The sequence below is a fragment of the Armigeres subalbatus genome, chromosome 3 (assembly GCF_024139115.2).
Source record: "Armigeres subalbatus isolate Guangzhou_Male chromosome 3, GZ_Asu_2, whole genome shotgun sequence".
NCBI lineage: Eukaryota > Metazoa > Arthropoda > Insecta > Diptera > Culicidae > Armigeres > Armigeres subalbatus.
This window is the reverse complement of record NC_085141.1, coordinates 337,798,171-337,814,568: the sequence shown is the minus strand read 5'-3', so window position 1 is coordinate 337,814,568 and position 16,398 is coordinate 337,798,171. Positions and strand designations below refer to the sequence as shown.

The 16,398-nt window shown below is 47.6% G+C and overlaps 2 protein-coding genes across 3 annotated transcripts in view; one reads left to right on the top strand and one right to left on the bottom strand.

Annotated features, from left to right (window-relative positions):
• The window catches only part of LOC134225801 (ATP-dependent helicase brm), a 50,408-nt gene extending 40,566 nt beyond the window's left edge, over positions 1 to 9,842 (top strand). For both annotated transcript variants that reach the window (XM_062706158.1, XM_062706159.1), the window contains exons 3-5: positions 4,847 to 8,079; positions 8,161 to 9,074; positions 9,147 to 9,842. In XM_062706158.1, the coding sequence (XP_062562142.1) occupies positions 4,847 to 8,079; positions 8,161 to 9,074; positions 9,147 to 9,319 (4,320 nt within the window). In that variant the 3' untranslated portion in view covers positions 9,320 to 9,842. The remainder of the gene's footprint in view (positions 1 to 4,846; positions 8,080 to 8,160; positions 9,075 to 9,146) is intronic.
• LOC134225802 (collagen alpha-1(IV) chain-like) lies at positions 999 to 4,671 on the bottom strand. Its single transcript, XM_062706160.1, has 2 exons — positions 4,579 to 4,671; positions 999 to 4,508 (listed from the first exon to the last, which is right to left on the bottom strand). Exons 1-2 carry the CDS (start codon positions 4,667 to 4,669, stop codon positions 1,186 to 1,188), a joined length of 3,414 nt encoding a protein of 1,137 aa, XP_062562144.1. The 5' UTR covers positions 4,670 to 4,671; the 3' UTR covers positions 999 to 1,185.
• Positions 9,843 to 16,398: the final 6,556 nt, after the last annotated feature.

The following is a 16,398-nucleotide window of genomic DNA, read 5'->3' as shown; positions in this document are numbered from 1 at the left end:
TGATAATATCACTATCAAATTCTTCTTTGAAACGGTCCTTGTTTGTAATTAATACGTTTTGATCGATGAAAAATCCGTAGTTTTTACCTCGATGAAAGTGGATAATACAAAAACACAAATTCACAAATAAATTTAAAAAATGTTTACTGCACTTGAAATTGTTTGTTGGATATATGATTATCACTTTTTTATAGATAAATTTGGAGAAAATCGAATAACAAAAAGATCATTTCAGTGCAAAAAAAAATACATTTTTCTATTCTCTCTTCAATTGGCAAAATTCGGTGACTTCTCCCTACTGCAAGACAAACCAAAAACAGCCACGAAGCCTTTAATTGTTTTAACAATTTAAATATTAAAAGAACGTTTCTGGGAGAGATGCTGAAAATATTTTAAAAGTGCGATTGCCTACGAATGTCTTCCACTTTCGTGGCAGTAATGTAAGCCAATGCAGAACAATCTCACAATTCCACCTCTAGATAAAAGGGTCGAAGATCCTTGACGAATGACGAATTGGTCAATAGTTGTCGGTTGCTGTTTATGTTGTCGATATCAATCGTGAGTTTGATATGGATAAGCGGTAACCATTTGATCCCCAACGCCCAACTTAATTTCTGATAGTAATCCGAATGGAGATTTCAAAATATCTCCATCAATCGGGAGGTTTGTTGATCAAATGAAGTTTTGGATGAATCCCTAGAACATTTTTTTATGAATCCCCGTAACGCTTGGTAGACACCTTTGCGTGGTGTGTTACGGTGTAAGATCTACCATGGTCACATTGCCAGCTACAGGCAAATCCTGACCCAACGAATACCTTCCCCAATATCGAACTACGTGGTACTTATGAGAGTGTTGCTGAGTCGGGGTCCTCTCATTAAATGAGTGCTACATCAACACTTGTTGATGCAGATTTTGCAGTTGCAGCATTAAGAGGTTTCCTGCGCAACTTTTCGATAAGACAAAAAAATAAAAGACGTTGACTACGGAATTGCGGATATTCATGCTTCCTTCATTATTCCAATCTATAATTTATGCACTACTGATAGAAAAAAAATATCACAAATTATAAAGACCAATACGTTTATTTAAATCCTATCTTAACTGTATTACAACACTACTTAGCTTCTAGACTAAACTATGTGAAGCTAAACTGTAATCAAGTTTCACCATTCATCGCTCACCCTAACTCTCGCACTTGTTCGTCTCGATATCGTTGACCAGCTCATCGATTTTGGTTCCGATATCGGACGATGGTTTGGTCGAACCTGGTTTTCTCCTTGATCCTGGGGTGCGACGGCCGCCTTTTCCAGTTTGCGGACGAGGTTTTCTCCGTCTGTTTGAGTAAGGTTTTCGACTTGATCCAATGAAACTGTTTACGGTTGGAGTTGAAGTGGTGATATTTTCGGTGTCTGAGGATTGGGAGAATTGATTGTCGTTTGTAGTAGTTGATCTATCAGGCAATGTTTCAGCACCAGGATGACCGATTTCCGAAGAACCTTTGTCCGCATGACCGAAGTCTGGAGTCGTCGGCGTAAGTTGGGTTCCGTTCGGACCTCCTGGTTCTATTGTCGAACCGAAGGTTCCGGGTTGTCCTGATTTTACCGATTCAGGCAATGTTTCAACACCAGGATGACCGATTTCCGAAGAACCTTTGTCCGCTTGACCGAAGTCTGGAGTCGTTGGCGTGACTTGGGTTCCGATCGGACCTCCTGGCTCTATCGTCGAGCCAAAGGTTCCGGGTTGTCCTGGTTTGTCAAAACCAGGCAATGTTTCAGCACCAGGATGACCAATTTCCGAAGAACCCTTGTTTGCATGACTGAAGTCTGGAGTCGTCGGCGCGACTTGGGTTCCGTTCGGACCTCCTGGCTCTATCGTCGAGCCAAAGGTTCCGGGTTGTCCTGATTTTACAGAACTAGGCAATGTTTCAGCATCAGGATGAACGATTTCTGATGAACCTTTGTCCGCATGACCGAAGTCTGGAGTCGTCGGCGTAAGTTGGGTTCCGTTCGGACCTCCTGGCTCTATCGTCGAGCCAAAGGTTCCAGGTTGTCCTGATTTTACCGATCCAGGCAATGTTTCAGCACCAGGATGACCAATTTCCGAAGAACCTTTGTCCGCATGACCAAAGTCTGGAGTCGTCTGCGTGACTTGTGTTCCGTTCGGACCTCCTGGTTCTATCGTCGAGCCAAAGGTTCCGGGTTGTCCTGATTTTACAGAACTAGGCAATGTTTCAGCACCAGGATGAACGATTTCTGATGAACCTTTGTCCGCATGACCGAAATCTGGAGTCGTCGGCGTAAGTTGGGTTCCGCTCGGACCTGCTGGTTCTATCGTCGAGCCAAAGGTTCCGGGCTGACTTGATTTTACAGAATCAGGCAATGTTTGAGCACCAGGATAACCGATTTCTGAAGAACCTTTGTCCGCATGACCGAAGTCTGGAGTCGTCGGCGTAAGCTGGGTTCCGTTCCGTCCTCCTGGTTCTATCGTCGAGCCAAAGGTTCCGGGCTGACTTGATTTTACAGAACCAGGCAATGTTTGAGCACCAGGATAACCGATTTCTGAAGAACCTTTGTCCGCGTGACCGAAGTCTGAAGTCGTCGGCGTGACTTGGGTTCCGTTCGGACCTCCTGGCTCTATCGTCGAGCCAAAGGTTCCGGGTTGTCCTGATTTTACAGAACTAGGCAATGTTTCAGCATCAGGATGAATGATTTCTGATGAACCTTTGTCCGCATGACCGAAGTCTGGAGTCGTCGGCGTGACTTGGGTTCCGTTCGGACCTCCTGGCTCTATCGTCGAGCCAAAGGTTCCGGGTTGTCCTGATTTTACCGATCCAGGCAATGTTTCAGCACCAGGATGACCGATTTCCGAAGAACCTTTGTCCGCATGACCGAAGTCTGGAGTCGTCGGCGTAAGTTGGGTTCCGTTCGGACCTCCTGGTTCTATTGTCGAGCCAAAGGTTCCGGGTTGTCCTGATTTTACCGATCCAGGCAATGTTTCAGCACCAGGATGACCAATTTCCGAAGAACCTTTGTCCGCATGACCAAAGTCTGGAGTCGTCTGCGTGACTTGTGTTCCGTTCGGACCTCCTGGTTCTATCGTCGAGCCAAAGGTTCCGGGTTGTCCTGATTTTACAGAACTAGGCAATGTTTCAGCACCAGGATGAACGATTTCTGATGAACCTTTGTCCGCATGACCGAAGTCTGGAGTCGTCGGCGTGACTTGGGTTCCGTTCGGACCTGCTGGTTCTATCGTCGAGCCAAAGGTTCCGGGCTGACTTGATTTTACAGAACCAGGCAATGTTTGAGCACCAGGATGACCGATTTCTGAAGAACCTTTGTCCGCGTGACCGAAGTCTGAAGTCGTCGGCGTGACTTGGGTTCCGTTCGGACCTCCTGGCTCTATCGTCGAGCCAAAGGTTCCGGGTTGTCCTGATTTTACAGAACTAGGCAATGTTTCAGCACCAGGATGAACGATTTCTGATGAACCTTTGTCCGCATGACCGAAGTCTGGAGTCGTCGGCGTGACTTGGGTTCCGATCGGACCTCCTGGCTCTATCGTCGAGCCAAAGGTTCCGGGTTGTCCTGATTTTACCGATCCAGGCAATGTTTCAGCACCAGGATGACTGATTTCTGAAGAACCTTTGTCCGCATGACCGAAGTCTGGAGTCGTCGGCGTAAGTTGGGTTCCGTTCGGACCTCCTGGTTCTATTGTCGAACCGAAGGTTCCGGGTTGTCCTGGTTTGTCAGAACCAGGCAATGTTTCAGCACCAGGATGACCGATTTCTGAAGAACCCTTGTTCGCATGACTGAAGTCTGGAGTCGTCGGCGTGACTTGGGTTCCGATCGGACCTCCTGGCTCTATCGTCGAGCCAAAGGTTCCGGGTTGTCCTGATTTTACAGAACCAGGCAATGTTTGAGCACCAGGATGACCGATTTCTGAAGAACCTTTGTCCGCGTGACCGAAGTCTGAAGTCGTCGGCGTGATTTGGGTTCCGTTCGGAGGTCCTGTCGACGAACCTGAAGCTTCTGGTTGTTCCGATTTTACAGAACCAGGCGATGTTTCAGCTCCAACATAATCAATTTCTGGAGAACCATTGCCAGTATGACCGATGTCTGGAGACGTTGGCGTGACTTGGGACTCGTTCGGGGCTCCTGGTTCAATCGTCGATCCTAGAGATTTTTCTGCTGTGACATTTCCAACTGACTGTTGATAACTAATTGATGGCTTGTTTTGTGGTGGTATAGCTTCATTGATTCCAGTTTTTCTCTCCGATGGTTCGGATTGCATAACTCCACCAGGACCTGGCTTTTCATAAAGATAATCGAGATCTGGATAGGCTGACGGCATGCCGGGTTTCACCGGACACGTACAACACATATCCCTTTGTCCGGGAAACACAGCCTTATCCAGCGATCCATCGTCTGGTTTGAAAGGGTAGCACGCGTTCTCAAAGTGTACTGCAACTGGCCGAGGGTACCATTGGCTTGGTTGTTTTTCGCCTCCACCTAATAGAAGAGATTTTCTAAGTGGAAGAGATCACGAGTTGTTAAAACAAAAATTCAGATTATTACTCACATTGTCCATCCCATTTCACAAAATGTTTTCCAGCAACAAGCAAGGGACTAAAAATCACTGCTAAAAGCTTCACGGTAAACCGCTGAAACATGTCTAAGCTAATAAGGCTAGGCCATTGAGAAGTGCAGAACTTAAATAAATTTTTCCTTAATTGGATCGAATCGGTTGTTTTGTAAACATAAATAACTACCTCATTTTAGTTGTTGTTCCGGTTTTACGGTGATTAATTACTAACTACTATCGCTTTCTGTTCCCATTTCTCTTACAGGGTCCTCCACCACCGGTTCCGATGCAACCAGGAGGTCCTCCAGGCCCGGGCCCCAACATGGGTGGCCCCGGAGGGCCCAACATGATGCCCGGTGGACCACCGCCTCCACCCGGACAGGAGAATCTGAACGCTCTCCAGCGAGCCATCGATTCCATGGAAGAAAAAGGCCTGCAAGAAGATCCGCGCTATTCCCAACTGTTGGCCCTGCGTGCCACTTCCAAGCAGCAGAATTTAAATGCGTCTCAACTCCATCAGCTGCGTGGCCAAATCATGGCCTACAGATTGTTGGCACGTCACCAACCCATCAGTAAGCAACTGGCATCGCAGATTCAAGCTCAGCGATCCGACGGAACGCCACCGCAATGTCCAACTCCTCCGGCTAGTCCATATCCGGGTGGTCCACAGGGAGGCCCATCACCGCAACCGGGAATGCAACAACAACAACAACCGCCCCAGCCAGGGCCACCACAGGGACCACAGCAGGGTCCTCCCGTTGTACCGCCAGGTAAAGTCGGCCCACCAGAACCAGGAAAGCCAACTGCCGGTGGAATGCCACCAAATCAGAGCCCCATGCCGGGAATGACCATGGGAGGCCAACAGCCACCTCACCAACAACAGATGGGCCCTGGCCAACCACAACGTCCAAGCTCGCAAGGACCGGCCGGAGCAGGACCTCGCCCAGCAGCTCAGGCTCCCATTGTCCAACCGATTCAGAAGCAAAACCGAGTCACCACAGTGGCCAAACCCGTCGGCCTGGATCCAATCATCATTCTGCAAGAGCGTGAAAACAGAATGGCTGCCAGAATCGCCCTAAGAATGGAGGAACTCAGCAACCTTCCGACTACGATGCCAGAAGACATACGAATCCAGGCTCAAATCGAGCTTAGAGCTCTGCGAGTACTGAACTTCCAACGTCAACTCAGATCTGAAATCGTCCAGTGTACCAGACGAGACACAACTCTGGAAACGGCTGTCAATGTCAAAGCCTACAAGCGTACCAAACGTCAAGGATTGCGCGAGGCCCGAGCTACCGAAAAACTTGAGAAACAACAAAAACTCGAAGCGGAGCGCAAGCGTCGCCAGAAGCACCAGGAATTCCTCGCTTTGGTCCTGCAGCACGGCAAGGACTTCAAGGAGTACCACCGCAACAATGTCGCCAAGCTGGGCCGTCTGAATAAGGCCATCATGAACTACCACGCCAACGCCGAGCGCGAGCAAAAGAAGGAACAGGAACGCATAGAAAAGGAACGTATGCGCCGTCTGATGGCCGAGGACGAAGAAGGTTACCGAAAGCTTATCGATCAGAAGAAAGACAAGCGTCTGGCGTTCCTGTTGTCGCAGACCGACGAATACATCGGCAACCTTACCGAGATGGTCAAACAGCACAAGGTGGATCAGAAAAAGAAGAAAGACGACGAGGAACAGCGAAAGCGTCGCAAGAAGCGTATGGTGTTGGAGAGCGGAGACATTCAGCATCTGGATACGGACTGCGAAGCACACGATTGTCGTGTCACGGTCGTTGAGACGGCTTCCGGAAAGACAATCGGCGGGGACGATGCCCCTTATTTGCGCGATTTGTACAACTGGTTGCAGATACATCCCGGATGGGAGTATGTTATCTCGGACGATGAAGACGACGATGACGATGAAGATTCGGATGAGAAGAGAAAGAAGAAAGGAGAGGACGACCTGGCGGATAATAACAAAACGAAGGAGGTCATTCAAAAGGCGAAGGTTGAAGACGATGAGTATAAGACAGAAGAGCAGACCTATTACAGTATTGCGCATACCGTTCACGAGAAGGTCACGGAACAAGCTTCAATTTTGGTCAACGGAAAACTAAAAGAGTATCAAATCAAGGGTTTGGAATGGTTGGTCTCTCTGTTCAACAACAATCTGAACGGAATTCTCGCTGATGAGATGGGTCTGGGCAAGACGATCCAAACAATCGGTTTGGTAACCTACCTGATGGAGAAGAAGAAGAACAACGGACCCTACCTGATCATTGTTCCGTTGTCCACCCTCTCCAACTGGGTGTTGGAATTCGAGAAATGGGCTCCCGCTGTCGGAGTGGTAGCTTACAAGGGATCCCCAGCCGGACGTCGTGCAGTCCAAAACCAAATGAAGGCCACCAAGTTTAACGTCCTGTTGACCACTTACGAATATGTCATCAAGGACAAAGCTGTATTGGCGAAGATCTCCTGGAAGTACATGATCATTGACGAGGGTCATCGTATGAAGAATCATCACTGTAAGCTGACACAGGTCCTGAACACGCACTACACGGCCCCACATCGTCTCCTCCTGACCGGTACTCCGCTTCAAAATAAACTTCCGGAGTTGTGGGCTCTCCTCAACTTCTTACTGCCGTCTATCTTCAAATCTTGCTCCACTTTCGAGCAGTGGTTCAATGCTCCTTTCGCCACCACCGGTGAGAAGGTCGAGCTGAACGAAGAAGAAACCATTCTTATCATTCGTCGTCTGCACAAGGTTTTGCGTCCCTTCTTGCTGCGTCGTTTGAAGAAGGAAGTCGAATCGCAGCTGCCAGACAAGGTCGAGTACATCGTTAAATGCGACATGTCCGGACTGCAACGAGTGCTCTACAAACACATGCAAAGCAAGGGAGTTTTGCTAACGGATGGATCTGAGAAGGGAAATAAGGGCAAGGGAGGCGCTAAGGCCCTGATGAACACGATTGTTCAGTTGCGTAAGTTGTGTAACCATCCATTCATGTTCCAACACATTGAAGAGAAGTATTGCGACCATATTGGAGGTCAGGGCACAGTTTCGGGTCCGGATCTGTATCGTTCGTCTGGCAAGTTTGAGCTGCTGGATCGAATTTTACCTAAGTTGAAAGTGTCCGGTCATCGTGTGTTGCTCTTCTGTCAGATGACCCAGTGCATGACCATCATCGAGGATTATCTTTCGTGGCGTGGATTCGGATACCTCCGTCTGGATGGTACCACCAAGGCTGAGGAGCGTGGCGATTTGCTGAAGAAGTTCAACTGCAAGAACTCTGAATACTTCGTGTTCCTGCTGTCCACCCGTGCCGGTGGATTGGGATTGAATCTGCAGACGGCCGATACGGTCGTCATCTTCGATTCGGATTGGAATCCGCATCAGGATTTGCAGGCGCAGGATCGTGCCCATCGTATCGGTCAGAGGAACGAGGTGCGCGTGTTACGTCTCATGACGGTCAACTCAGTTGAGGAACGTATCTTGGCCGCTGCTAGGTGAGTAGGATGACAAACTTGACCACAGATTTTGAAGTAGGTAATTTTGATACTAATTATGCTCTGTTTCCCTTCATTCAGGTACAAGTTGAACATGGACGAAAAGGTCATCCAGGCCGGTATGTTCGATCAAAAGTCCACCGGTAGCGAACGTCAGCAGTTCCTGCAGAGTATTCTGCACCAAGACGAGATGGACGAGGAAGAAGAGAATGAAGTACCGGATGATGAAATGATCAATCTGATGATTTCTCGCAACGACGACGAGCTGGAACTGTTCAAGAAAATGGACGCCGAGCGGAAGGCAGAGGAAGTCAAACCCCGTTTAATCGATGAATCGGAACTGCCCGATTGGTTGGTAAAAGAAGAAGAGGAAGTCGACCGATGGGATTACGAGGAAGACAATTCTATTCTGGGGCGAGGATCGCGTCAGCGCAAGGAAGTGGACTACACGGACAGTCTAACCGAGAAGGAGTGGCTAAAGGCCATTGACGATGGTGCCGATTTCGACGAGGAGCTTGAAGAAGAAGAACGCGAGAAGAAGCGTAAGGGCCGCAAGCGCAAGAGTCGTCGTGAAGATTCCGACGACGAAAGCGTTATTTCTACAGTGACGAAGCGCAGGAAGGGAACCACCGCTCCCAAGGTTAAGAAACAGATGAAGAAGGTTATCGACGCTGTAATTAAATACACCGATCCCGACGGTCGAGTATTGAGCGAACCATTTATGCGGCTTCCGTCGCGGAGGGATCTGCCCGATTACTACGAAGTCATTAAGCGGCCCATCGACATTAAAAAGATCGTAACACGAATCGAAGAAGCCAAGTACGCCGATTTCCCAGACTTAGAAAAAGACTTCTTCCAACTCTGCCAGAATGCACAGATATACAATGAGGAGGCGTCCCTCATCTACGAAGACAGTTTGGAACTGCAGCAAATCTTCACCACTTCGAAGCAGAAAGTACTGGAAGCAGCCGATGAGGATGACTCCGAGGATGACGGTAACTATGATGATTGCACCATGAAAAGTTGGCAAATTGTTGACGATTCATCCATCCCCCCATCCTTTGCAGACGATGACAACTCGGACGAGGAGTCCGGCAGCGTCAAGATGAAGTTGAAGATTTCCAAAGCTGGAACGTCATCGTCGATGTCCGCATCGAAGCCGAAGGGTACGCCAGGGCGCAGGAAACGCTCCCAGAAGAAGTACACCATTTCGGACGATGACGATGATGACATGGATTAAGATAACTAGTTTTTAGGCAACTAAAAATATGGCATTGCATGCTACGTATTTAATCAATTATCGTTATCGGCGAGATAATTAATATGTGTAGAGTGTAACGTTTACTTATTGTGGGTAGTCTTATAGCATAACTTATTATTCAATGGGTTAACTATGACTCAAAATTTATCGCAATTTTATGAAATTGATTCCTTACTAACATAATCTTATCATGCACAATAGTTTGGTTAATGTTTTAGCTTACTCTACTAGGATCAACTGTTTAAGATTTTTTTATTTGCATTGATTGCCCCAATATTTAATCACTATCTATTATATAATCAACAAAATGTTATCTGATAAGATTATATGTGGATCGAGAGGCAGAAATAAATGGAAAATAAATTCCTGATTTAGGCACAGCCAGACTGTGCTTGTTGATCAGGTTCTGCCTTTCAAAAAACAGGCTTTCCTTAAGATATTTGGCCGTCGGATTACCGACTATTATAATTGGATAATTACTAGGCGATACAAAGCTAGCAAATTGATGGTTTTCAATTGCATCCGAAAACACCATCGCGCAACTTGACAGCCATAAATCTTTCTCACTGCTCCGGCATGGAACGTCACTCAGCCAATACAATACACTTATTAGCATAATATCGAATTCAGGAAAAATTGATTGATTGAAAAAATGCAAAGGTTTCGACTGACAATTGCTTTTGGAAAATGGATCTCAGGTTAATTTTATTTATGTCTATTATGTTTAAGATCTGGTCTATGAGATGGTAAGTTGACATCTGGTAAGGAGCACCCAATAAAGGTCAGGTCCTCACAAATTCCAATCTCAAACCTTTACGGGTCTGCCGATGACTACCGCTTGTTTATACCAATCAATAACTATGGAGTATTTTTCCGATTCAAACCGTTAATCCTAACACACGTTAAAAATAAAAAGCTGTCCCAAGTTACACAAGTTCGCTCTTCTATTGACTGCAAAGTTCTGCGGATGTCAAAAGGGTATGAGCGACAGCAAGAAAGAAGTGACCGTTCAAGGAATCCCTCAGTTTTCTGGAACTGGCTAGGATACTTGGAAATTTCGTGTTCAAGTCTACCTCGAAGCATCAAAAGTGTGGGACGCTGCACTGTGGTGTAGGATGTTCCAGCAGCGGCTGATGAAGCTGCGAAGTTCAGGGAAATGGACTGTAAGGCGAAATCCCTGCTGGTGAGCTTGGTGTCGGACGAGTACTTGTGATGTATCCGGGACAAGACTGCGACCAAGGAAATGTGGAAGGTTCTTGAAGATACGTTCGCCAAGAAGTCGGCCGGTAAGCAAACGGTAATTAGAAAACACAATGGTGCAATAGATCGGGCAACTCGATCGTTAGGACGTATCCATTTTGCTGCCGTACATCTGCAAAGGAATAAATCATAGGTATTTCAAATTTTTTGTTTGTTTGTTTTGAAATTTTTAGAGGCTTAATAAATATGGGTTCTTTGGAAAGTTGGAAAGCCAAAGAAACGATTGAGACAATAAAACGAGATGCAACTTTTGACGGGAAAGGTCAATTATCACTAGCTTCTAGGAATTCGAACCTTTAGCAAACTCTCAGAAACATCGCTATGGTAAGCTTATGATCGTCCAAGAATTTCTCAGAGTGTTCAGTAATATTTACGGGTTTTTAGAAATCTTAAAAATATTTATACTCCAAATTTCCTCGAAGACTTGCTGCCAAACATCCGAATGTGCTACAATCATTATAAACTAGTTCATATTTGCATAATCTCTTGTTTAGTTTAACTTCCGGAGATGAGCTCGGCAGTCTAGTGACTACCGCGTCTGCCTTATAGACAGAAGGTCTACTGGAGAATACATCCAAGTTCAGTTTTGTAAAAATTTCCTCCGTAAGTGAAAAGCCATGATTTTTGACGTAAACTACGTCTAAGGGGAAGACTCGGATACAGGGTGTAAAACGAAAACTTCCAAATTCGAGACCGTCACGAAATTAGACTAGATTTCAAACGCTAATAGCTCCTTTATCTTTCGATAGATTTTCGAGATTTTATTATCAATCGAATCAATTTTCTATTGAGACAAGTCTATTAAAACTATTGATTATCAGTTAAACTACTGAGATTTCCATTTTTTTCCAAACCCACCAAAAATTTCAGAATCAATCATTCCCGTTTCTACAGGCAGATTCATATGACATGACAAAACCTTTAATCTCCTCCAAAACAAACAAAACATAATTGATAAAAAATGATTTTGCTTATTTTTGTCCTCCTTTGCACCAGATGTCGCATTAGTGGTCCCATTATGGCCAATCCCATAAGAAAACAATGGGATTTTCCATAATCAGAGTGAAAACAATGGGATTTGCCATAATCTGGGATAAACCTGGAAAATCTGGAATTATCAGGGCTGCGAAATGGAGAGTTGACATCTGGGAAGGAGCGACCTACACAGCTCTGGTCCTCACAAGTTCCAATCTCACGCTTCCATGGGTCTTCCAATGACAATTGACCGCCAGCTAAGGGTTGCGTACTTGGCTGGTAGTGGGTACCCTCCACAGTAATTGTCCCTTACCGCGTCATGCTGGGCCCTGGCGTGGTGGACCTCTTTTCCCGAGCAACTCGTGGGACCAAAATGGAATGGAGTTGGAGTTGGAGCTTGCTGAAACTTCGAAAGTCGATGTTGGACGCCAATCTGGAAACGGCGGTCGGGACGGCCAAGTGCGAACCCGTGAAATCTGTGGAGTCGAGGTCTACCCAGACTGAGGCCCAAGAATTCGCGGATTTGGGCAAGGTCGAATCGTCCGAGGGCGTGCCAGCGAAGACGGTGGTGCCAAAGTCTACCCAGACTGAGGCTCAAGTATTCGCGGGCACGTCGGGGGTGACTGCTCTAACGGAGCAGACACAAAAACGGGGGAGACAGTCTCCAGGGGATGAGCTCCCTGGGGGCCGCTCCAAAATGCGGAGGGTTACTACCCCGAACAAGGGTAGTGGGGCTGGGAAGCTGAACCTCGGCCAGGTACTTCCAAAACCGGAGGAGGAAGGACCTGGAAAGGTCCGTCCACCCAGGAAATACGGTGGTAAGGGGTTACGGCAGGCTGAAAGCTCTCAGCCGCCCCAGACGAGAGAAATAGAGGGGGATGACGCCTCCTGGACCCTGGTCAAGAACAACAGGAAACCGAAGACATCAAGGGCCGAAAAGAAGGCCCAGGCGAATGAGGGTAGCAAGAAGTCTAGTGTAGGCGCCAATCGCTCCAGGGGCGATGCCCTAGTCATCAAGACGGACGAGGCTAAGTACTCGGACGTCTTGAAGGCGATGAAGAGTGACGTCAAGCTCGGTGAACTCGACGCCGACGTACGTCGAATAAGACGTACCCGGATGGGCGAGATGATCCTCGAGCTAAAGCGGGGCGTCTCGCAAAAGGGCGCCGCCTACAAGAAGTTGCCGGAGGAAGTCCTAGGCGAGACGATCAAGGTGAGGGCACTCACGACGGAGGTGAATCTAAGGGTTAAAGACCTGGACGAGATCACCGAAGTCGAAGAGCTTGTCACGGCACTGCGGCGACAGTGTGAAGTGGAGGCGTCCTCCGCAGCCGTTCGGCTACGGAAAGGTCCGGCAGGGACGCAGGTAGCATTGGTTTGGCTATCTGCAGCGGACGCCTCCAAGGTAGTTAAGTTAGGGAGCGTCAAGGTGGGGTGGTCGGTATGCCCTGTGGGCATATATGAGCAACCAGAAGTTTGCTTCAAGTGCCTGGAACCGGGGCACAAGCAATGGGACTGCAAAGGCCCTGATAGAAGCAAGCTCTGTCGACGCTGCGGATTGGAGGGACATAAGGCACAATGCTGTACGAGCCCTCCCAACTGTTTGATCTGTTCCAGAAAAGATGCGAACAGCAAGCACCCTATGGGGGGTTTGAAGTGCCCGGCATTTAAGCGTGCTGCAAAATCACAGTGCAGGTAACGCAGCTAAACCTGAACCACTGTGATGCAGCCCAGCAACTGCTGTGTCAGACAGTTGCTGAATGGGGGACGGATATCGCCATCATAGCAGATCCTTACCGGGTACCCGCCAGGACCGATGGGTCTAAAATGGCGGCGATATGGACAACGGGGAAATACCCAGTCCAAGAGTCTTCGACACACGAGGGCTTCGTCATTGCCAAAATCAACGGGGTCTTCTTCTGCAGCTGCTATGCGCCTCCTCGATGGTCGATCGAGCAGTTCGGTCGAATGCTAGATTGCTTGACGGCTAACTTGATGGGGCGTAGGCCGGTTGTGATAGCGGGTGATTTCAACGCTTGGGCCGTGGAGTGGGGAAGCCGATCCACGAATCAACGAGGGCAGATCCTGCTGGAATCACTGGCCATGTTGGATGTGGACTTGGCTAATGTCGGTACCAAAAGTACCTACAGCTGGAACGGGGCCGAGTCGATTATCGACGTTACGTTCTGGAGCCCTGGCCAAACGAGTAGTTCGAACTGGAGGATAGATGATGGCTACACTCACAGCGACCACCTGGCGGTTCGCTACAGTATCGACTATACGACCAGCATTCAGCGGACGGAAGAAGGGGCGAGGCCTAGCCCTCGTATGTGGAAGACATCATACTTCGACGACGAGGTGTTTAAGGAAGCGCTCCGCCGCGAGCACATTACTCTCGGTCTGAGCGGCGATCAGCTGGTAACAGTACTCTCGCGTGCATGCGATGCCACCATGCCAAGGAAAGTCCACCCTAAAAATGGGAGGCCACCGGCTTACTGGTGGACTCAAGCAGTTGCGAACCTGCGCCGCGCCTGCCTACGGGCAAGGAGGCGGATGCAGCGAGCACGCACAGATAAGGAGCGTGTTGAACGACGGGTGGCGTTCGTGGCTAGAGCCGCTCTGAAGACTGAGATTAAATCAAGCAAAAAAGCCTGCTTTGAGGGCCTGTGTCAAAGTGCCAACGCGAATCCATGGGGTGACGCCTATAGGATCGTAATGGCCAAGAGAGATGCTGGAGAGGATCATCGCGGGGCTCTTCCCACGTCACGACCCAAGTCCCTGGCCTCCCTTTGTGGAGCTGCCAGGGGGCCGACGAAGGAAGAGTAACTGTGGCGGAACTTGCGGGGATTGCACAGTCCCTTGGTGTAGGTAAGGCGCCAGGACCGGATGTTATTCCGAACCTGGCCATAAAAGCGGCCATTGCTGAGGCTCCCGAGATGTTCAGATCTGTCATGCAGAGATGCCTGGACGAGGGAATCTTCCCTGAAGCATGGAAAAGGCAGAGCTTGGTCCTATTGCCAAAGGCTAGAAAACCACCGGGGGATCCGTCGGCATATAGACCAATATGCCTGCTTAATACGGCGGGGAAGGTGCTCGAGAAGATCATCCTCAACAGGTTGTTGATACGCACGGAGGGTGCGGATGGTCTATCGAGTAACCAGTTTGGCTTCCGAAAGGGTAAGTCGACCGTAGACGCTATCTTGTCGGTTACCAAATCCGCGGAGATACCTATCCAGCGTAAGAGGAGGGAAGTTCTCTATTGACTATAGGTTAAGATTCACGTTAATAAATGAACAACAACAACAACAACCACCACCAAGACACCAAGCCCGTTGTTGATTCAACAAAGCAAAAATTTTATGTGTGTATTAACTAAGCAACCTGTGTGATTGTTATCTAGCGAGCTGAAAACCTAATCTGAACTACATGTGTTCGATTCTTATCTCCCGAGAATTTGTCATTTGCGCCAGAAACATCGAACAGGTTATGGGCACAGAGAAACAGACGTCTCACTCAACACATGCTCCATCGTTCACCTTTTCAACGGAAGATTCAATTTTTTGTAGGTGGTCGATCGGCCACCGATGACGCTTCCATCGATTTTGCTTGTGTTTGACGTTTGCACACTACCGCCATCTGGTTTCCGATTGTCCAATCACAGTGCATTTAGCATTGGGCGATAATGTTTCCGTTACGATGATTTTGATTGCATTTTGTTCTAAGTGAGACGTCTGTTTCTCTGTGTTATGGGCTTAGCGCAAAGCTTCTGATCGAAAAATTAAAGAGTAAAAATTGTTATTTCTCGAAACGATTGGAGTGCGCAAAAAAATGTTAAATTCAACAATCCGCAGGGACCAGTTTAGGAGGTACGTGTAACCATGTACTGCGTACTGCTCCGCAACCAATGACGGACAATTGGAGAAACGGTGAGGAGGAAGCGTTGACCACAATCCGTATAATGGTGACTGATAGTCAATATGGGTTGATTAGTACCAAGACAACGGTTGTCGTTCTTGGCAGGGACACGGTACGGATGGCAATGATTGCCAGCCACAGATGCCAAGCAAAGAGAGCAGGATACAACTTCTAGGGGCACTCTCTTGTAGACTTCTGTATCGCTCGCTTGTACTCCACGCTTCAGCGCCAGGATCAGTTCAACTGCCCTAGCCAGTCTGATGCTTCGTACGTCCTCGGCCAGTGCCCAAAGGCTTTTGGCACCTTGAAGGGACTTCAGAATTTCAGCGTATCTAACTTTGTCTATTTTTTCAACACATAAAGGCCTCACCTCTGTGTTTCGATTTCCGTGCCGCATGTGACACCTCCACTCTTTTCTTATGTCGTTTTCGTTTTTGTGGTGTAGCTACACCGGAAAGTGCATAATTTTGCACCACATAAACGAACATTTTCAGTGCAGTCCCAATAAGATTGCGAAAGTATGTGTGACATCGGTCATCTTCCATGCTTCTGTCATATTTGTTTTTGTTCTTGCTGTTTGCTTTGAAATATGTATGTTATTCCAATCATTCTTGTTGGGATTAAATTGAAATTGTATGAATAGTGTCACTCTTATAGACATTTTACTTTTACTTTCTGTTTAATTGCATCGATTATCTAAAGCTGAACACAGTACTCACTGTCTGACAGATCATGAAAACGATGCATGATATTTCAAAACGAATCAAATATTGCAAAATTTCACGGCCAATGATTCATTAAGAACTTCTTTGTTTCTGATGGAAAGTATTAAAATATGCAAAAGCATATTCCAATTAATCACAATACATAACTACAAGTAGATTGATTTTTGGGTTTTCATTGGGAAT